This window comes from Camelus dromedarius, chromosome 33 (assembly GCF_036321535.1).
Source record: "Camelus dromedarius isolate mCamDro1 chromosome 33, mCamDro1.pat, whole genome shotgun sequence".
NCBI classification, from domain to species: Eukaryota; Metazoa; Chordata; class Mammalia; order Artiodactyla; family Camelidae; genus Camelus; species Camelus dromedarius.
Window position 1 is genome coordinate 12,052,908 of NC_087468.1, and position 22,028 is coordinate 12,074,935.

Here is a 22,028-nt window from a genome sequence, read left to right on the forward strand (position 1 = left end):
GGGGGACAATCGAGGAGCAAGCCTCCTCCCTTCCAGGTGTCGATGACGGACAGCCCACAGGCTAAGAATAAGCCATTAAAATGCTTCCACTCTGCCTTTCTCCCTCTGTCATCTGCAGTAGATTTGAGATGTTTCAATAATTTAAAAAGGAGAACAGTCTCTAAGGCTGGTTGCAGAGTCACACACACACACACACACACACACTGTGAACCTCATTGCACTTGTCGGCTTCTCCTGCATCTGTTTCTAGGGACATCACATTTGTGCCCATCCACCCACTTTTTCTCCTCTCCCTGGGGATTCAGGGCTGGGTCCTGGGTAGGTGGGGTCTCTGACTCCATGAATTTCCAGATGAGGAGACAGAGGATGCAGCTGGGACATCTGCTTCGTGGCAGTGCCGGGACTGGCCTTCAGCCCTTCCCTCGTCCTGTCTGTGTGGCACTTTCCTTAGAGACACTCGTCCCTGGAAGCTGGCAGAGGCTGACGGCCTGCACCAAAGTCACCATAACCAATGCCAGCTCAGACTTACTAAATATGTATCTTGTGCCAGTCACAGCTCTGCGAACTTTATTATTTTTTATTTTTTAAATTGAAGTTTAGTTAATTTACAGTGTTGTGTTAGTTTCTGGTGTACAGCAAAGTGTATGGACACATATGTATTTTTTTCATATTTTTCCCATTATAGATTATAAGATACTGAATGTATGTGCTATATAGTAGGGCCTTGTTGTTTCTCTATTTTATATATAGTAGTTTGTATCTGCTAATCCCAAACCCTTAATTTATCCCTCACCCTGCCTTGAGGACTTTAAATGGATGCTCTCATTTAATATTCAAAACATCCCTAATGGAATTCCCATTTTATAGATGAGTAAACTGAAGCTGAGTAATTGGCTAGAGGTTGTACAACTAGTGAGCTGTGTGTGTAACCAGTGGAGCACGGATTCAAACCCAGGTGGGTGGATTTTTGAGCCCACTGACATCCAGTGGTTCTCACTCCAGGAGGCACATTAGAATCAACTGGGGAGCTTTCCAGCCTGCTGTCCAGGCTTTTGGTCACGTCAGTCAGATAAGCATTTGAATCTCTCAGGTGATCCGGCGTGGGTCCTGGCTTGAGTCCTGCTGCACCGTCCTTCTTTCCCAGCACCCTGTACTGTCTCCCCAGATTGTTCCCCTTCAGCATTTGGTTCCTGCCAATCATGGTTCAGGGATGCTCCGTCCCAGCATTTCCCTTCCCCAGGAGGGAGCCAGTGGGGCTCAGCTATTCCTGGCCAAGTGTAGTGAGGAGTGGGGACAGGTGTCTGGATAATGCAGCACCCACTCTGCCCATGACTCCTTTTTTCCGCCTCCACCATCTCTCTCATCCGGAGCTCCTCTCGTCCTCATCCCCGTGGACCACGTGGGCCGTTGTCAGCGTAGCATCATTATTTTCTAAACCAGTGGTTCTCAAAGTATGGTCTGAGGACCCCTGGTGGTACCCAAGACCTTTTCAGGTACTACCATGTCCAACTGCCTGTGCGCATGGCACCAGATTTGCATCATAAGCTTCAACCAAAACAACATATGGCAACAGACTGAGGGCAGAAGCAGATGAGTCCAGCTGTCTTTTATTAAGACAGAAGCTAAAACAGTTTGTAAAAATGCAAAACAATTCCGTTCTTCTCATTGACTTTTTTTGGGGGGGGGTTGGAAATTATGGCTATTTTTTTATGAGAATTATGTCATTTACATTAACACGTAATAGATTCATTATTGTTATTCTTAAATGAATAAGTATTTAAAAATTCTCAGCTTTAATTACTAGGATGGGAACCTGATAGATACAGTCTGTGTAAACAAAAGCTCGTTGGAATCTGATAATTTGTAAGAGTTTGAAGGGGTCTAGAGACCTCAGAGTTTGAGAACTGCTGATAGAAATCATCCGCTGTTTTCTTGAACCCCATTCTCAGATCAGCTTGGAGGGGAATTGGCAGGAGACTGGCGGATTTGTGTTTGTATTTATTATCTTATAATTGTTATTTCCATCAGAATTTTAGATAGTGTCCATTTGGGATGGTTTTCCTTTTTGTATTTGGAGGAATATCAGTGGGTGATCGGATCTGGTTGGAGTAAGATTCTAGAGTCAGCTCCGCTTAGAAGGCATCAGGGGTTGGGAAGGCATTGCTTTCCTCATTAACCCCTGAGAAAAGTTGCAGCTTTTCCAGGAAGCAGCCAAAGTGAAGCCACTGGTGCACAGCAATGAAAGGGGCGAGCGGGGACTATGCCAGAAGGCTGAGGCTGTCTGTCCTGCTGCTGCCCCGCCCTCCCCGGCCTGCCCTGTTGCCTGGCAACATCAGTGCCGTGATCCAGGGCACCTCCCTGGCACCCCCCCCCGCCCCCCAGGACTGGTTCCTGACCTACTTTGAGCCCTTGGCTCCACCACTGCGGCCTCGGCTCTGCCCTCGGCCCTCTGGCTTCTGTTTGTACTGGAACCCAGGCTTTCCCTCATGGGCCGCGACAGGCTGGCCCTGGCTCTGTCTTGTATGCTGCCTTTGGCAGGAGGCCCTGTCCCAGCTCCAGCCCCATGACTTGGACACCAGCCACTTGGCCAGCACTCTGTCAGGTCAGCCCTGGCCCCGTGGGATGCCGCTGAGGATGTGAGCAGAGATGACAAGACAGAGCGCCTGTTTACAGAAGTTCCTCTGGGTAGACTGGTACCTGAACTGAGTTGTCATCTGTGGTGGCCACAGGGATTACTCGAGAGGGCGTGCTAGGAAGGGAGCTGGGACCCACCCAGGGAAGACTCCTGGTGCTATTTATTTATTTCACTGTAAACCATTCTGCACAATGAAGACGTCTCATTTTAAGGAATTATTATTATTCTTGCATTGCAATATCATGTTAAAAATAACAGTTCACTTATATGTGGAATCTAAAAAAAATGAGACAAATGAACTTATTTACAAAACAGAAACAGACTCCCAGACATAGAAAACAAACTTATGGTTACCAAAGGGGAAGGGGTAGGGAGGGATAAATCAGGAGTTTGGGATTAGCAGGTGCAAACTACTATATATAAAGTAGATCAACAACAAGGTCCTATGATACAGCACAGGGAAGTATATTCAATATCATGTAATAACCTATAATGAAAGAATATATGTATATGACTGAATCACTATGCTGTACACCAGAAACTAACACAACATTGTAAATCAACTCTACTTCCATAAAAAGAAATAACAATAATTATTACTTGTTGTCATTTGCTAAGTCCCTTCTATGTGCCAACTGAGGTGATTTATTCATTTTACAATTGTTTATTGAGCATTTACTATGAGGTAGTTCAAGAGGAAGTGAACAAAGCAGGCAGTACTGGCTTTGTGGACCTTATGTTTTAGGGGAAAACAGGCAACAAACAAATAAAAAAGTACATTTATGTCAGATGGTTGTCGGTGATGCTGGGGATAAAAGTCAAGTGTGGTACATTGCGAAAGAGAAAGCAAATCTATCTCTGTTCATGGACGACATGATCTCATATGTAGAAAACCCTAAAGATTCCATCCCAAAACTGTTAGAACTGATCAACGAATTCAGCAAAATTGCAAGATACAAAATCAACCACTATTTTCCACTGAAGTCAGTGTAAACGTAAGATAATGCACTTTCCCTTAACAGCAGAGTAAGCTGATGCATCAGGCTGGCAATGTCACTATGATACACTCATCATTACATGCTGTCAATATTGATACATTATGTGATTACACTAATAACCCGAAAAATGTCCAAGGCAACTAGGAATTTGGTAGGAAGCATGTGCTACCAAGAAAAGTGGTATTACATTTAAGGCAAGAATTTGGAAAATCCGAAACTGTCACGATACCGCAATGAAGTTGTGACTGATGAAAAATGCCATTGGACAGAGCCACAGGAATGTCACTTTTCGTCGTTCCTGTCCTGTACTTTGCTGGAGTAGTCTGAGCCCCTGGAGGGGACAGAAGTACAATGGTGACAGACAGCCTTCATGACCGAATTCTCCCAGTCTCTGCTCAGGTAGCCCCGCTGTGTGGCCCCAGCAGAGAGTCAGCAGAGAATAAGGAACAGCAGAGAGCAAGAAGGGCCAGACAGCAAGGAGGCCTCAGTGAGAAATTTGGGGTTTTTTTGGCAAAGGTAACTGGCCTCACTGGAGGGTTTTCTCAGTGGTGGGTGGGGCAGGGGAAGCAGAGAAGCTCAAAGTGATACTTATTTTTAAAGTATTCTAGTACCTTGATCAAAATTCTCAAGTTGATTCAAAAAAATGTATATGGAAATGCAAAAGACCTAGCATGGTTAAAGCCAATCTAAAAAAAGGGCAAATTTGCCTTTTAGAGACTGTTTGGGCTTATAAAACCAAAAATAGGCATTTTTGTTGAATTTGATTTGTGACAGAATATTGCATCACAAGGGTCTGATATGTCAAGTGCTCTGCAGAGAAATGGAGGGAGGGAAAACTACTTTCCTTCTGTTTTAGACAACTTACTAAGCAGAAATGTAAATAGCATGAGGTCCAATTTAAGATAAAATATAAGGTTGAGTCTATTCTCCAGACATTTGTGGAATTGTTATCATTTAAAATGATTACAAGCTAACATCCTGATGTGGGAACTGAGTTTGGTGTGACTACATCAAGTCTAAATGAAGGCAGGCATGCAGTAGAAACACTGCAAAAACGAATGCCAAAAAACATGTTAGTGACTGGTCGATCGTGACGTTCGGTATGCTACCAATTGAATTGTCGATATGAGACATTCTTTAATTAAGAATAATTAGCGGATGAGAAATGAGAGAAGAATTGAAGGAAAGAGAGAATTTATGTGTGGAGAGGATGTTAAAAATATGTGACAGTAAGGAAATCAGTCAAGTGAAGCCTCATCTTAGTTCTGGAACTTTTGTTCGACGTCTTGAAATGGACCAGCCCAAATGAATGCTTAAATCAACAGCTGCGCCTTCATGGCCAACTCCTACGGCTTTGCCCATTGGATCTAATAGCAAAGATCGCTGTCCCGTGCAGAGACCGGAGAGGGAAGATAATTGTCCTAAATTGTCCTAAATGTATAATGCTCCAAGAGGGCTAAAATTGGGGTTGGTTCTTTAGCAAATGTGATTGCAATTTATTTCAAACCATCGAGTGAAAAGACCACGGTGGGATACCGCTGTGACAAAGTCCCCTCCCTCATCCACGGTGCAAGTGGAGACAATGAAATAGGAAGAAAACCATGAACTGCTGAAGAGTCTGAGGGACTGACTCACTCCTGAAGGTTTAGGTTTGGCTGTAGCAGAGCAGGTGGTTTAAGGGGAGAAAGGGTTTGTTGTAATGATGTGGGGTGGGGTGACTCTTAGCAAGATCACAGGGGCACCAGGATGTGCTAGCGTCAGTTGCTCTCTGGGGACGAGGCTGGTGGTACAAAATAGGGATGGCCTGGGCCATCTGGAGTCCTGGGGCTTCCTCCAGCTTAACAGTGAGGGGCACTGAGACCTGGGGGCGAGATGGCCAAGTGAGGATCTGAAGATCTGGTTTCTGGCCGTTGCTCTACCGCTTACTTACTGGGTGACCCTGGCTGGACATGTCTTTTGACCTCCCCAAGCCTGGAGTTTTCCATCTGTTACACACACGGGATCTACACCTCTTGTCCTGCTCAGCCCCTCATGGAAAGTTGTTGGGGGGACTATGGGGACCCAGGGGCCCTCCAAAAAAGCCCCCAAGTGTCTGCTACAGTTGTTTTTTATTATTTGCTGGTCACAAACTCTCTGCTGTGAGCCAAAGCTGGAGCCAGGCGATGGTACGTGCTCTAGCCTTGGAGGTATTTTAGGAAATAATCAATACAAGATGCCCTGGGTTGGAGCCACCATAAGAGTCATAAATCTTCACAGTCTGCTGTTTGATAAAATTAATAATGCTTGAGAGAAACGTCGTAAAAACCTACGGGATGGAGAACAGAGTGTGCTTGGGGAGGGAGCCTAAGCCAATGTGGAAATTGAAATTCATCCAAGGAAGCTCGGTTCCTCCTGCTGCTGGTGAGGCAGTAACACGCGTGTACGCACATGTGCACGTAGGCGTACACACAGCACACCCATATACACTCGTGCACGTGGGCAACCAGCTCCAGCTTTGTTGGCTGTGTCTCCAAAGAGACTGGCGAATCAGGAAGACTGGCATTCATTCCAACAACAACGGATAATTGGGACTTGCACGCTCAGGGCCTATGACTGTCTGAGGAAATGCCACCTGCCTCTGGAATTCTAAAGTAAGACGGTGAGTTTTTTTGCCCCGCCTCATTTCTGACTGATGGAGAAGAGCATGCTCATGTAGCCCTGGGATTCGAGGCTGTGATGCACATCAAGTGAGAAGAGGGTACCTTCTGGGCTGGGCCTCATGGTTTTTAACTTGATCAGAGCCCTGAGATGGTGCATGGTCAGAAAAGTGTGTGAAGACGATTACTCTTCCTGTGTCCAAAATGCTCCCGGACCTTCCGAATCCTCTGTCTTGACGTCAGGATTGTCACCTGGACTCGCTGATGGTGGGAGGGCTTGTGCAGAGATGCTGCGGGTCTGTGTTGCTATGTAGAACCTTGGGGGTGGCCCAGGGACAAACTTGGTTAAGGCAACGCGAGGCCAAAGGTCAGTCCGTCAGTCAACTTCCCATCATGTAAGAGCCTTGAACTACTTCGTCTGTGGTCAGAGACCAGACGGCCACGTTAAAAAAGGATGAATGCCTTGACTTCAGGAGGCCGATGGGATTCTTTCTTAATTAAAAAATCGCCTTTATAGTGTTGAATTTTTAAATTGTAATTTTAACATCTGTTTATTATTTTAAAAATGTTAATCTAAAGGGTCAGAAAACCATAAGGAAATCTTGACAGTGGGTCTGTTGTGTTTTCAGGCAGAGAAAACAAAGAATTTTGTCAGTCGAAGCCTGGTCCTAGGAGAGGTCCTCTCCATCGCGGACATGGCCACAGGTGTGAAGGTGAGAGGCCCTGGGCGCCCCACTGCCCTTTGTGAATGGGTAGTTTTGAGTGGGAAGGAGTAAAAAAATACTCTGTAGGTATCAGTCTATTCCCAGAATAGATGTTTGTATAATGGTACACCTTCCAACTCATCCCCCTGACTTCCTTTTCAACTATGATTCAACCCTGTATTTGCTTCTTTTTCACTTTTCTTTTTGTAGAGTTTTATTGCTTTTGTGTCAGTCAGTTATTTTCCATTATTTTAATTTGATAGAAACAATATCATAATCATTCGTGATGTACCTTCTTCACCTAAATATTATCACTAGGATTGGTCCATGTTGTTGTATGCTGCTGTGTTCATTCCTATTTATTTATTTTTTAATCTTCTTATTTTGAAACAATAATGCTTACGGGAAGTTTCAAAAACAGTCATTTGACCCCTTCACCCAGTTTCAGTGGTGACACCTTAGTGGTGGTGACACCTTAGGTAGCTGTAATGCAGTATGAAATCAGAAGATCAGCATTAGTGCACGGTACTGTTAACTAGACTACAGAAGTTGCTCAGACTTCACTAGGTTTTGCATGGACTCATTTGTGTGTGTGTGTGTGTGTGTGTGTGTGTGTAGTTCTGTGAAGTTTGGTTCCCTATAGAGTGTCATGCCGCCACCACCACAATCAAGGTGCAGAGCTGTTTCTTCATCACAAAGAAACTTACACGGATAAGAATTTTCAGTTGCATCCAGCCCCCACCCCATTCCTGTCCTTTGGCGACCACGCATCTGTTCTCCACCTCTCTGATTTTGCCATTCTGAGAACAGTATGCAAATGGAAGCTCATTGGTTTTTGACGACTGAGTCATACTTCGTTGTGTGAATGTGCCCAGCACTTGGCATTCTTAGATTTCTCCATTTTCGCGGATCGAATGGGTATAGAATGGCCTCACACTGTGGGCTTGCTTTGCGTGCACCAGCAAACCAAGGGCGGTGAACAGAATAGCTCCAAGGGCGAGACTGACCTGGCCCCTCCTGGTGCCCTAGGTCTCCCAGCAGACATGTGGCCCCGCACGTGCCCTCCTTCCCTGCCCTGGATGCCACTGCATCTCAAAGTAAGTCCCTGTGTGCAGACGCCCAGTCCTGACGTCCCCAAAGGGGAGAAGTTATAATTAGAACGTGAAGAGGGAAGGATCAGACAGGAAGCTGGGTCAGTCATTATCACTGATGAGTCCAAGATGGAAACGGTTTCTGTTCTGCGGGGTGGACATCAAACAATGTATGGGAAATAAAAACAAAGGAATCTGTGAGTGTCATCCCCGGGGTAAGGACGCCCACCATTACGTCCTTTGGGGGAAACTGGTCTCTCCTCTCCCGGTCTCCTGGCTGGGTTAGCTGTGGCTTCCAGAGAGAAGAAAGGCATCTGAGACGCAGCAGATAGCTCCTCCTCTGAGAAATCCCGGAGGATCCTGGTCTAGACTCAGGATGCCCAGTTGCTGCTGGTACCTTATCTCCCCCACCTGCCTTCTCTTCAGCCAGCCTCTGGCGGGTTGTGACCGTAGGGGAGTCTCCACCGGGGGTTCCAGCCCTCTGGGTGGGGAGCCTGCTCCCCTGCACCTGCACGGTCTTGTGCTGGGCCTAGTGCATAGAGTCACATAGGGAATGTTTGAGCGAATGAGGGAGGGGCAGTGTGTGGTTTAAAGCAGACTTAAGAAAGCTTCCAGCTCGTTGCAGTGTGTCCATCCTGGTTCAAATGATAAACTGTAAAGATAAATTACATGTCAGTTGGGGGGATTTGAACATTGGAAATTTGACAATGTTAAAGAATTATTATTATATTTTACATGGAATAATGATTTTGGGGTCATGTTTTTAAAAAGAGTTTATCTTTTACAAGGTATACAGGGAATACTTAGGGATGAAATGATAGATGTCTGGGGTAAACCTAAAGGTGACCTGGGGTGTAGAATGGGAGACTGAATTGGGGGAAAGATGACTAAAACGGACCACGAGCTGGCCACCATTGAGTTCACTGCATGCTTCTACTTTGTTAGAGATTTTCCACAATAAAAAAAAACTTAAAAAAATTTCACTCCTGAGTATCCTGGAAGGAAATTTGAATAGATTTAAAGAAGGAGAGCTTTATAAATATTTCTCTGTTCACATCAATCCTCTGCGTAAAACCCGTCTCTATTGTGCTTCAGAGAAACCCTCCAGTCCTTGGTGTGGTCCACGGGTCCTCTCCAGACACTTTCTGTGCCTGGAGATGTGCATCTCGGTCTTCTCTTGGTCCTCCCTGTCCATGTGTGGACCACTCATGTTCTCATCCTGGAATGATCTTTTCCTGTCCTTCACCTGCCTGACACCTGCTTATTCCCCAAGTCTCAGCTCAAGCGTCCTTCCTTCAGGGAAACCTCCCTCAGGCCTGCAATTTAAATCCCATCTGCATGTTGTCATCCATTTTTGTACCTTTTTTTAATGGCTGTATTCTGTTATAGCCTGTCCCCATTTTGAATTTATGGATTTATTCACGAGGCTGTGGTATCTCTCTTAGCATCACTAGAGGGAAGACTCCTTGAAGACTGTGTCCTTCCACATTCTTGGTACACAGGAAGCATCAACACATGAATATTACGGGAACACATAGAATCAGAACAGCATGGCAGTTACTCAAAAGGGTAAACATAGAATTACCGTATGATCCAGCAGTTCCACTTCTAGGTTTGTACCACAAAGAACTGAAAACAGGGACTCAGATACTTGTTTGCCAGTGTTCATTGCAGCATTATTCACAATAACTAGTTGGGGGAAAGAAACAAGTGTCCATCAACAAATGAATGGAAAAACAAAATATGATCTATACATACATACCACGGAATATCATTCAGTCCATAAAAAGGAATGAAGTTCTGGCACACGTTCCAACATTGATAAATTTTGAAAACATGACTCTAAGACATTGCATGATTCCACTTGTATGAAATTTTGAGAATAGGCAAATGTATAGAGATAGAAAGGCGGTTAGAGGTTTCCAGAGGCTGGGGGAAGAGGAGACCGTGGGGAGTTATTGGTTAAGAGGCACAGAGTTTGTTGGGGGTGACGAGAAAGCTTTGGAATAGAGGTGACACGACACTGTTAATGTGGTTAATGCCACTGAACTGGACACTTCAAGGCGGCTAAAATGGCAAGCTTTATGTTATGTGTACTGTACCACAATAAAAAAAATCTTTAAAATGTAACAAAAATTAACCCTGTTTGCTTTCCCACACACCAGTCCTTGCAGGGGAATTTTCTTTTCTTGTGCTTGGACATCCTAGACAGTCAGAGGGATGTAGGCTGTGTCCCCGCATCCAGCCCAGGCCACAGCTGCCTTTCCTGTTGGTGGTGGAGGGAGACATCCGGGGACGGGACGCGGGGCACTAGGAACAGTTCTGTGAGGTCTGGGTTGGTCATGACCTCCCAAGATCTCGGGGCCAGCCCAAAGCCCCTGCTGGCTTTCCTGTACATCTTCAGGCGGCCTGGCCGTCAACCTGAGCATCAACTTAGGAGTCATCTGAGCCCCCTTTCTCTCTCCCTCCAGGTCCTGTTATCCTAAGACTCCAGGTGTCCCTAAGAGCTTTGGACAAACACAGTTGTGCTCACACAGCCAAGTGCTGTCTGAGCCCGGGGCTGCTTGGAGAGCGACTTGCAGCAAGGAGTGGGGGCTGGAAAGGGAGGGAGGTGCCAGGGAGCTGAGGGCTTTGAATCCCCACTCCAGCTTGAGAGCCAGCTCAGGGTCTCCTGCCAAGCAGGCTGATGCAATCTGGAAGGACGCCACAGCCAAAGGGAACACGATACGCTTCCTCTTCTCTTTCCCCGTGACGGCTCCCTTTTTCCTGATTCGAATCGCCTCACTCTGTCTTGGTTTGCTTGAGTTGCAACGGTAAAGCCCTACAGATCGGGAGCTTAAACAACAGAAGTTTGTGTTCTGACAGTTTTGGAGGCTGGAAATCCAAGATCAAGGTGCCAGCTGATTCGGTTCCTGGCGAGGACCCTCTTTCTGGCTTGTAGACAACCACCTTCTCCCTGTGTCACACATTTTGAGGGTGAAGGGGAGACACACAGAGCATGTGCTCTGGTATTATAAGGGCACTAACCCATCCTGGAGGCCACATCCTCACGACATCATCCCCGAGGTCTCATAGCCTAACACCACCACGTTGGGGGTTAAAGCTTCATCATACGAATTGTGGGCAAAGACCCAGTTTGTTCTGTGTCACCAGCCTTTCTGGGGTCACCATTGTCTCAAAAACCACTTGCAGGGCCTCAGCATGTCCCATCTGCTGTTGAGATGAAAAGAATCTGAACGCACTGGAAGGCTCTTTAGGGGACCTGCCGTCTGACTGCTGTGTGGGAAGGACCTGGCTTCCTGAACACGAGACAGACCTCACGGGTCCGTGGCGTCAGGGGGACAGTCAGAATGGTGTGGGTTCCGTCCGCAGGGTTTCCCCGCCCAAGTTCTGGCACGTTCCGTCAGACACCTGCAGCTTTGCTTTCCTTGCTGTGAAGACGGTGCTGATGCCCGTTCACAGGCTGGTTCAGGTTTATAGTCCTGGGGCTCAGGAGGAGCTCCAGGCCGTGCCTGGCAAGTTACAGAGGCTCGATTAGTGGGTAAATTGGGGGGGGGGCTGCACCCTGAGACGTGGCTGGAGCCCTGCCCCACGTTTTCCAGGTAGTGGCTCAGTTAATGGATGGAGATGAAGTCAGCCTGCGTTCCCGGCTCCAGCCCACCGGCTTTCCCTGCCGCCGAGGGGCGGTCCTCCTTCTGGTCACTATTTGGAAGCTGAGAGGTCCAGCTGGAGGCCGCATCCTTGGGCCCCGTCTGCCTGTCCCGACCACAGCTCCCAGCCCCCAGGCAGCTCCGGCTGTGCCCTCTGGAGGCTGCTGCCAGCCCTCCCTGGGCGTGGTGTGGTCATTACCCCCTGCACCTGACCCTGCAGCTGTCCCTTTGCTCCTCCAGATAAGTGAGAAAGGAGAGGGGGAGCTTCCCAAGGTGTGCGTGTGGTTAGAGTTTTCCTTAGATGTCCCCATGCCTCCCCTTTTTTACTTCCTTGCTACTGCTTTTCCCAGTCTCTGTGTCCTGTCCTCCAAGTGGGCCGGGGGCCAGCGGGCTCGCTGGGCAGGGAGGACAACACTGGTCACAGTGCCCTCTGAGCTCTTCTGTCTTTGCGGTCATTCCCCTGCTACCTTCACTCAGCCCTGCTCAAGCTACCCTCCCTCCTCCTCTTCCTCCATGTCAGCGACACTTTTCCAGGGTTTGGAAAAGGCCAGGTACAGCGTCATTGCCCCTCACTGGGTCCTTGCAGCTGTTGGCATGAGGCAGCTTGAGGTTGAATCCCAGCCCTGCACACTTTCTCAGGTGTCGCCGTGGGCAGGTCTCTTCCCTCTCCTGAACCTCAGTGTCCCCATTGGTCAAGTGAAGGGGATGGTGTTTTCTTCCCAGGGTGGTTGTGAGGGTCCGTGAGCTCGTGTGTGTGGAGGTCAGAGCCTGCAAGGTGGGAGGGCTTAGTAAGTGGGGTCCTGTCATTCACTACCTTTGTCAGATGGGGAAACTGTGGCGACTGTGTCCCTGTGTCATTGCCCGAGGTCCCCCAGCCGGTGGGCAGCTGAGCTGGGATTTGATCCCTGCCTGTCTCATCCGGAGCCGAGTGCCTGCTCATTTTACATCCTCGCTTCTCCCACGAGTCTTCCTGTTGGTGGACTGTTTCTTGTGGTACGACTCACCTGTGCAGGCTGCAGCCAGCACCTGGGGTGGGTGCACACCTCCTCTGTATCAGACCCCGAGCAGACAAGGCAGAATGCACATTCATTTAATGGGGTGAACGGGGCGGCCTAGGGGATGGAGGACTCCCTCTCCAAGGAGCGGGAGCTGTGAGCCGCATCTGCCCCGAGGAGCTGGGGCTGGACCGGCTGCGAGGAGAAGGGTGTGGATGTCACTCGTGGGGTGTGTATAAAGCTTCATGAGCTGACTGATGCTCCTTGAATGGGGTTTGACCAGTGGGCTTGGTCATCATAAAACTGTTGACCCTTGTTAACAGTGGCCTGTATTGTCCTTGTTTTCAGTGTGGAATAATTTATTGGCTATTTGGTGGTGCCGTCAGGAATCTCGGAAGCCCGGGACATGTAATGAAGTGGCTTCGGCCACTCCAGGTATGGCATGTACCTCAATAGATGTCTTCTTCCGTGGAGAGCCTTGAAAATTCACAGTAGCGAGATGTGTTTGTGTGTGATTGCAGAAAAAGAAAATGAAGCAGAGAATTAGTGTCAGCCAGAGCTTTGTTCACAATGAGAATTTCGAGGCTACCTTTTTAAATTGCATTGCGTCTGTCGTACTGTTATCACATTAGCTGTCACCAGGCTGAATTTTGTAACTATCTCCAAGTCCCCTCCTCCTCTGTCCCCAACGTTCTTAATGATCTGAGAGTCTGCAGTTAGAGCAACTGTCTGACGCTGATTTCCTTCGTTTTTTTTTGGGGGGGGGGTAATTAGGTTCTTTAATTTATTTATCTGTTTTAATGGAGGTACTTGTGCGGGCTAGGCAGGCACTCTACCACTGAGCTACACCCTCCCCCCCTTTTAACATCTTGGAAACTCCAGGAGCAGAAGTACACGGGGATGTTCGCGATGACTGAGAGGGGCCACGGGAGCAACGTGAGAGGGATCCAGACGGAAGCCACCTTCGACCTCTCTGCACAGGTGAGGGGTTGGTCCACGGTTCCGAGGCCCAGGGCAGCAGGGGACTGCACAGAACGGGCTCTCCTCTTCCCGAGCACGCCTTCACCTTCTGCTGTGTGTGCTCCTGGGCTGAGGTGTTCAGATTCAGAAGAACTGCCCAAGTGCTTGAGTGGAGGTGGACACGAGCTCAGCCGTCGTGAGTCTAAGACCAGCCAACCCATACACAGCGCTTACTGTGGGACAGGCACTGCTCCGTGCCCTTTATGTGCACCGGCTAACTTTTTCTTTTCACAAAAATCATTGCCTTGTATGGGTCCCGTTTTCCCCAAACAGCATAAATGATTTAGCTGCCTGGTGTGCTTCTGCAGGGGAGTTGCAAAGCTGAAATCTGATGATGAGTGGACCCTGGTGGATGCGCTGCCTCCCGGGATGGGGGGTGGGGTGGTGGGGTGAGGGAACAAGCCCACAGCAGCTCAGGCCACCGAGGGCTGGCTTAGCAGGGACTGGATTCCTCCCTCCTTGGTTTCTGAGTTTCTCCCTACATTTCCCTTTTAAACGCCAGAACGTATCGGATGAGCTCCCTCTTCCTCCAGGACTTTGTCAGCCTCTTACGTTTTTGGGTTATTTACTCCTGCAGGTTGTTTGCTTTATTTTTATGTTTGGATGGCAGATTGAGGGGCGGTATGGAGAGCTTAGAGGTTAAGGGAGAGTTTTATTTCTGCACTTCACTTGAGATAACAAAAATAAAAGAGGCCAAGAGCGCCGTGGCCAAAGCCGTCCTTTTTCGTGCTTATGGGACCGGCCATTTTGCCGGTCTTCAACAGCTAATGCTGATAGGAACTGACACACACGGTGTGCGTTATTTAGATCCAGCTTTCACGCCAGCGTTTTGGCTGATGCTGACTTTCCGAATCAAGGAATTTTGCCAGAAGTGACAAATCTCCTTTCCCAGAGTGTATCAGATGTCGATGGGGATGGATGGCCTCCTTGTGTGCTCGCCCCAACCCCAGACCTTTTCTGCCAGACCAACATTTCTCTGCCACTTCCCTTCCCACCCTCGAGGGATTAGTGTCCCCTCACCACATGGCTTTGTCGTGGTGGTCTGTTACTGCATCCAGCCTCAGAATAACTCCTTTCTTGGGGAAGTCCTGGCTGGTCTGATAAGACAAGTGTGGCCTCCAGAGTCTTCTCTTATAAAGAATCAGCTCGTCCATTTATGTTTCTGAAAAGCACAGGTCAGAAGTTTCCCGTGTGCAGATATGTCAGAGAGTGTTTTCTTGGGCTCCGAGACTGTATTTCTTGGCCAGAGGGGAAGTGCAGTCTAACAGCGTGAAATCCAAGATGATCTTTGATCAATCGCTTGTTGGTTTGGTTCAGCCACATCTTCAATACTGTCAGCGTCACTTAATGTTTGCAGTTCTGCTTTTTCTGCGTTTCTTGCCGGGACTCTCGGACCTGTCCCAGGTACCCGGTATCCAGAGCCGGCAGTGAGCGTCCGTCTCCCCTTGACAAGAGGTTGAGGGCTATCCGAGGTGGCGGTGGTGAGCGAATGGAGGAGGACCAAGAAGTGAAGGCAGGGGATGATCCTGTGCTGGCTCCCGGAGAGGAGGAGAAAGAAGGCAGAGTTTTCAGCCAAGACTGTACATAAAAGTCTCTGCATTTCACCCCCAGCTTCTTCCTGAGCAGAGTTAATTTCAGACTGTTTTGAGCTGGAATTCTTGGTCAGAATGTGGAGCCAAGCTGGATGGCCTGTCCTAGGATACTTTCCCTTATACGATAGCGTTGTATACAAATTTGCTTTTTGGTTTAAGGGCTTATACATATGAGCTTTTGTGGGGAGCCTTTTATTATTATATTCATTGATCAGGAAAATGGAGAAGCAGTTTCTGAAACAATCATCCAAAGTCATCAATGAGATATTTCTTCTTATAAAAATCAAAATTTTCTGGGCTGAAAGTCCAGGCAATGGCGGGGATAGGTCAGGGTTGCCTAGCGGTCTTGCTTGCATTCAAGTGTACACGTTTAACCTTTGGCTCGTTAGTTGCTGTTTCAACAGCAGCCCCATGCCTTAGAGACAAGGGTGTTCAAGGCCCAGGAGCAGTGGAGGGCATGAGGAACCAACTGATTGGCTCAGAAGAGACGATGGCCAACGTGGACTCATCCAACTAGGGGCCCCAGATCATTGGATGTTCCATCCTTTCTTGTGAACCTTGCAGGTGGAGTGTTTGGGGGTGAGAGGCGAGTGAAGAGCTGAATATATCTCACCAGGGCTTTTAGAGTATTTAAAAGTCAAAACCTCGGTGTGGAGTAGTCCAGAGAGACAGAAGCTCATGGAAGAAAGAATTTATACATTTATACAGGCTCAGGCAAAGAGTACACAGGCCAGACCAGTGTAACAAAGAAGAGACCAGCAAGAAGTGAATGAACACCTTTCATGCATCAGAAAGGGGCAACTTATTTTCCTGGTTGGATCGTTCATTGAACAAAGTGCTTTCATTTGCAGTCATTTTCAGGGTTCAGGGGGAGACGAGCCGTGCGCGTCGCGGGGGTGGCATGTTGGTGCTGAGCTGGCGGTGTGACGCTTACCAGGCAGAACTCCACGACTCTGGGTCGTCTGCTGCTTGGCTGGGAAATCACCTGATGCTTGGAGCTGCGCGATGTGGGTCTGTTTCCCGGTGCTCATTGCACGGAGCCAGGGAGTTGAAATGAGCCATAAGAAAGAACACCGTTGCTTTGCTGTTTCCGTGTAGGAGTTTGTCATCAACACACCATGTGAAAACGCTGAGAAGATGTACATCGGAAACGCGCTGCATGGGAATTACGCGGCGGTCTTTGCCCAGCTCATCCTAAACGGAAGATCTCAAGGTTTGTCGCCGACACAGAAACCTAGACTGTTTCCCTTTACTAGCACGGTTCTCCTGTGAGTATTTTGCCCTGAAAACCCACGTTGCAGGGCTGTTTTTATCTTGTGAAAAATTCCGCAGTGACTTTTATCTCCTAAATATTCACAGTGATGCACTCTATTTTTGCATTTGGCATTGTGCTCTGCTGTGGACAGTGCACACTCGTAGAACGGAATGAATCGCACAGTCAGCATTGCTGTGTGCTGTCCCAGGAAATGAGTGAAGCTTTGATCATGTCTGTAGAAAGGAGAGCTTAGTAAGTGTCCCTTCACCTTCCTCAGGGCCCCACTGTTTCATCGTTCCTGTCCGTGATGAAAATGGAAGCTTGTACCCAGGAGTGACAGCTACTGATATGATGTATAAAGAAGGTGAGTCCCTAGGTGACCCCTCTCCCACCCGCATTGACCCCGAGAAGATCCTAACCTAACTCACTAAAACAGTGACGGCAGAGAAGGCTCTGGTGTGAAAGCCTGATGAGGGTTTTCTCTGCACAGCAGTGGGAGGGGCGCAGACCGCAGCTTGTGAGCACTCATTGGTCTCATTTCTCTCCGCCTCTCATGTTTCCTTGTAGCGGGGCAGCTCTGCCCTGAGCTGTTGCATCTCCTCTCCCCTTCCTGGACGTGTGGTCCCCCGAGGGCAGAGTGAGGCTCTCTTTTTCATGCCCCAGAGCCCCCAGCCTCAGTGGGTCCTAAGGATTGCATGGGGGACTATTTCGCTAGGGGCTGCTGTCCTCAGGCTGAGCGGCTTACACAACAGAAATGCATCCTCTCCCAGTCCTGGAGGCTCCGAGTCCCAGATCAAGGTGGCAGCAGGGTTGGTTCCCTCTGAGGGCTGCGAGGGAAGAATCTGTCCCAGGCCTCCCTCCTTGGTTTGTAAGTAGCCGTGGTGTTCTCCCTGTGTGCTTCTCTGTGTCCAGTTCCCCCGTCTTATAAGGACACCCATCTTAGAAGGATGAGGGCCCACGAATGCCGTCCTTTTAACTTGATTACCTCTGTGAAGACCCTGTCTCCAAAGAAGGTCACATTCCCAGGCACTAGGGCTTAGGGCTGCAGCATATGACTTTTGAGGGGATGCAATTCAACCCAAAACACTGGGTGAGAGCAGACTGTGCCTCTGGGCTCCACTGGTCGTCCCCAACCAAGGCCAAGTGAAGCCAAATGAGGTGCAGGGGAGAAAGGAAGAAAAAGAGAGGAAAGACGGTCCTTTGGTGGAGGCAGGTAGTCTCACCCTGGCCCCTTAGCATTACCGACCACTGCCCACCTGCAGGGGTGGGTTGCAGGTGGTTTTGTGACTGTATCTCTCAGGGGACATGTCAAGTGCTGCTGAGAGCAGAGGGGTCGCCCAGCTCTCGTGAAGCGGTGCCAGGCATTCAGGAAGCTGGCAGACCCAGAAAGTCTGCTCTGGTTCCCTTGTAAGCTCATAAGTGTGAGTGTGTCCTTGTCTCCCTAAGTGTGAGGTGATCAAAAAGTAGAGCCCAGACTCTGACAGGTGTCATGTGGAAATGAATCTGGCAGATTTCAAGAAACCTTCCAGGAGTCAGGTCACCCCACCCACTCACTGCTGTCTCCGTGCCTTTTAGGCTTTTGCTGTCCCAAATTCACCCCGTGTGCTGAGGAGCAAGCCCCGGGAGGGAGGGGGAACTCGAGATCTGCATCACTGGGTTGGGGGGCGCGCATAACTGGCTTTCCTCCTTCTCTGTGTTCAGTCTGACATTCTTGCAGGTGCCTAGAATTCTCCTTTTTCTAGTCATAGCAACTGCTCAGGCAGGAAGCTGTTTGCGCCCCAGACCCCCAACCTGAGTCTTGGAGCAGGCGGGCTGCAGAGATGGTGGAGCATTTTCTCCTCTGTTCTCACAAAGGAAGAGGGGAAGAAATAGGCTCTTCAAGGAAATAAGTGAACAGCATCCCCTGCCCGAGATGAGAAAGCATGAGCCATCCTGGAAGTGAACCAAAGGGCTTTGCAGTTCAGTGGAGACAGACCTGGGAAGCTGCTGCACAGCCACTCGCCCCTGCAGCTCCCTCTCCGCTCTGCTCTTTCTAGGTCTGCATGGTGTGGATAATGGGATTTTGCGATTTGACAAGGTTCGGATACCAAGGGAGAACCTGCTGGATAAGTGAGTAGTTTTCTCCTTAACTAGACTAACGGTGCAGGTGGTCTCAGTGCCCTCGCACCCATGCCTGGTCTCCCCTGGTCTCCCCTGGTTCCTGGGTCTCACCTCCTAGGGCTGCATGGCCAGGCCGTCTTCTCATAACCACTCCTACAAGCTTACTGACGACGGATTGGGAAACGTAGATGAGCAAAGGAAACAGAATTTAAATGATCCCAAATGCTATCAACCCAGACTCAGTGTTTGTTACACTTTCTTGTGTGACTCTTAAGACTTTTCTCTATAAGAGAGAGATTTGATTTCTACTGAATGAGATCCACTTAGAAATTCTATTTTTTGTAACTTGCAATTTCCATTTAATACTATATGTCCAGTGTTTCTGTGCAACGATAAATAACAGATATGCATTACTGTTTTTAATGCCCTGATAGTCTATGACATAAATGATCTATGTGTTATGTAGTTAATCCCTTGTAGTTGGGTATTTAGGTTGTTTCCTTTAGAAAAAAACTTTGTTTTGGCTGTCATAACACCATGTACTGTTGCCTCCTTTGTGGATGACAGAAGATAAGGTACCGCCCTGCAGCTTTGGAGGCTGTTAAAACCGGTTCTGGTTGGGAGGGTCATGTCAGAGGTGTTCGGTGTCCTCTCCCAGCATCCCTCAGGGAGGTCAAGGCGGGTTAACCAACGAGGTGAGGGTTGCTTCCGCAGGTGCCTGCCTTCCAGGGGTGGAGCCTCAGGAGTTCACAGTGCTCTTTGCAGGGGCTAGGAAACACCAGTTGCCTTTACTTTTCTCAGCAGCATTTCACGGATCCAATAAAAATCCTGACCCACAGTCATGTAAATACGTGAAAAAGTGAGCCGTGAGGCTTGCTCCCTGTTTTCCTGTAGATGTCCCTCAAACACTTTACTCCTTTTTGTTGCTTGCGAGTTCTTGCTGGCAAATAGATGCCAACAGTTTAAGGAAAATATGGGGGAAGCAAACTTAAAATGAACCAGATTCTCTTTGTTAACTTTCCATCCTGTGGATTGGTAGGAAATGAACTGGCCACGATGAAAGCTTCTTTGCAATTATCCTGGTGGGTGGTGAAGCCCCCAGCCCCCCTTAGGAATGACCAGCGCCGATGCCAGGCAGTCTGAGGACCACCAGCCTTCCCCAGAGGTGCCTGCGCATTTCTTGGTCACTTATCAAGCTATCAGCATCACTCCACCCTGGGAGATGGGGAAGAGGGAAGGAGAGCCACAGACACGCAGCTCCCCACTTCTCACCCACCCTAATGGGATCTTAGCGTCTTGGACAGTTCTTTGCCGGAATCTGGGCCCACTGGCTCATCCAATGGACTAGAGATTAGAAAGTCAGATTCAACCAGAAAGGAAAATGATAGGGGCCACACAGTCTGTAGAAGTGATGAGAATACATAGAATATTCTTTGATGAGCAAGATTTGATTTAAAAACCATTTCATTGGTGTTTAAGCTCCCTGCTCCCCCTCCAAATACTACAGAACAGCAGAGATAACACTGCTTTATTTACCACTTGATCAAAAGTGGGTCTGTAAGTAGGTGTTCAGATTCAATGAAATCTCTATCAAAATATAGCTGCCTTTTTTTTTGAAAAAAATGAGAAACTGTCCTAAAATTCATATGGAAATGCAAGAATAGCCCAAACAATCTTGATGAAGAAGAACAAAGCAGAAGAAATCACATCTCCCTGCCTTGAAAACTTACCGCAAATCTGCAGTATTCAAGACAGTGTGGTGGCATAAGGCTCGATGTATGGACAATGCAATAGAATAGAGGGTCTGGAGATAAATCTGTGCATTTATTGTCAATTGATATTGAACAAAGATGACAAGATAATTGAATGGGGAAAGAAGTGTCTTTTCAGCAGATTTTCTGGGACAACTGGTTGTCCACATGTGAAGGCATGAAGTTGGGCCTTTACCTCATACTGTGTACAAAAATTAACACAAGATGGCTCACAGATCTAAATGTAAGAGTTGAAATGATAAAACTCATAAAAGAAAACATACATGTAAATCTTTCTGACCTTGATTTGTTAGGTGGGACCCAAAAAGCACAGGGAACCAAAGAAAAAAATAGATCAATTGGACTTCATCAAAATTAAAAAAACTTGTGTGGCAGAGGGCACTATGAAGAGAGTGAAAAGACAATCCACAGAATGGGAGAAAATATTTGCAAATCATATACGTCATAAGAGCCTAGTATCCAGAATATAAAAGCAACTATATTACAGCTCAATAATAAAAAGACAACTGAGCCAATTGAAAAAGGGCAAAAAGATGAATAGACATTTATCCAGAGAAGATATACGCACTGCTGATAACATGCAAAGATGTTCGACATCAGTGTTATTAAGGAAATGCCAGCGAAAACCACGGTGAAATACCACATTGCACTCACTTCATGGCTGTAGTAAAAGAGACAGATGGTAACGAGTGCTGGTGGAGAATTTGAAGCTCTCATCCACTGCTGGTGGGGATGTAAAATGATGTTGCCATGTTGGAAAAGAACTTGGCATCTCTTCAAAAGTTTGCCATTTTCATATGACCCAGCAGTTCTGCTCCTCAGTATGTCTGAAAACATGGTCCACAAGAGAACTGAAAACATATATTTACACAAAAAAAGTTACACACGAATGTTCGTAGTATAATTATTCATAATAGCCAAAAAAAGTGGAAACAACACAGATATCCGTCAACTGATGAATGGATAAGCAACAGACGGTGTATCGATACAACGGAGTACCATTTGGCCATACAACGGAATGAAGTACTGATACGTGTTACAACGTGCTGAACCTTAGAAACAGTGTGTCAGGTGCAAGGAGCCAAACACAAAGGCCACGAATTGCATGATGCCACTGATGTGAAATGTCCAGAACAGACAAATCCATAGAGCTAGAAAGCAGAGTGATGGGTGTGGGGCTCTGGAGGGTGGGGGACACGGGATGTGGCTGCTCACGGCATAGGGCGTCTTTCTGGCGTGATGAAATGTTCTGGAATTGGATAGTGGTAATGGTTGCACAACCTCGTGAATATACTAAAAGCCGTTGAACAGTTTAAAAGGGTGAAGTTCGTGGTATATGATTTAAATCTCAATAACAAAAAAGTGGATTGATGTGCGGTCCTCACGCTCAGGCTCCGCTGTTGGCTTCGTGCTGGCGGTCCTCCTGCCTCTCCTTGGCAGGGACCACTGCTGAGTCAGGGGTCGGCAGTGGCGGGAGATCTGCTCTTAATTTCCACGAGTCAGCATCTCGTGGGGAGGCACTTCCCCTGCTCCCCGCTCCCCGCTCTGCTGTCTCGGGAGGGAGGTTCCAGGATGGGGAA

At 47.9% G+C, this 22,028-nt stretch overlaps 1 protein-coding gene across 1 annotated transcript in view; it reads left to right on the top strand.

Annotated features, from left to right (window-relative positions):
• Window positions 1–22,028, top strand: part of ACOXL (acyl-CoA oxidase like) — a 240,471-nt gene that overhangs the window by 2,083 nt on the left and 216,360 nt on the right. The window contains exons 2-7 of the mRNA XM_064481989.1: window positions 6,899–6,982; window positions 13,058–13,144; window positions 13,592–13,690; window positions 16,420–16,534; window positions 16,854–16,940; window positions 18,613–18,685. Coding sequence (XP_064338059.1) covers window positions 6,899–6,982; window positions 13,058–13,144; window positions 13,592–13,690; window positions 16,420–16,534; window positions 16,854–16,940; window positions 18,613–18,685 — 545 coding nt within the window. The remainder of the gene's footprint in view (window positions 1–6,898; window positions 6,983–13,057; window positions 13,145–13,591; window positions 13,691–16,419; window positions 16,535–16,853; window positions 16,941–18,612; window positions 18,686–22,028) is intronic.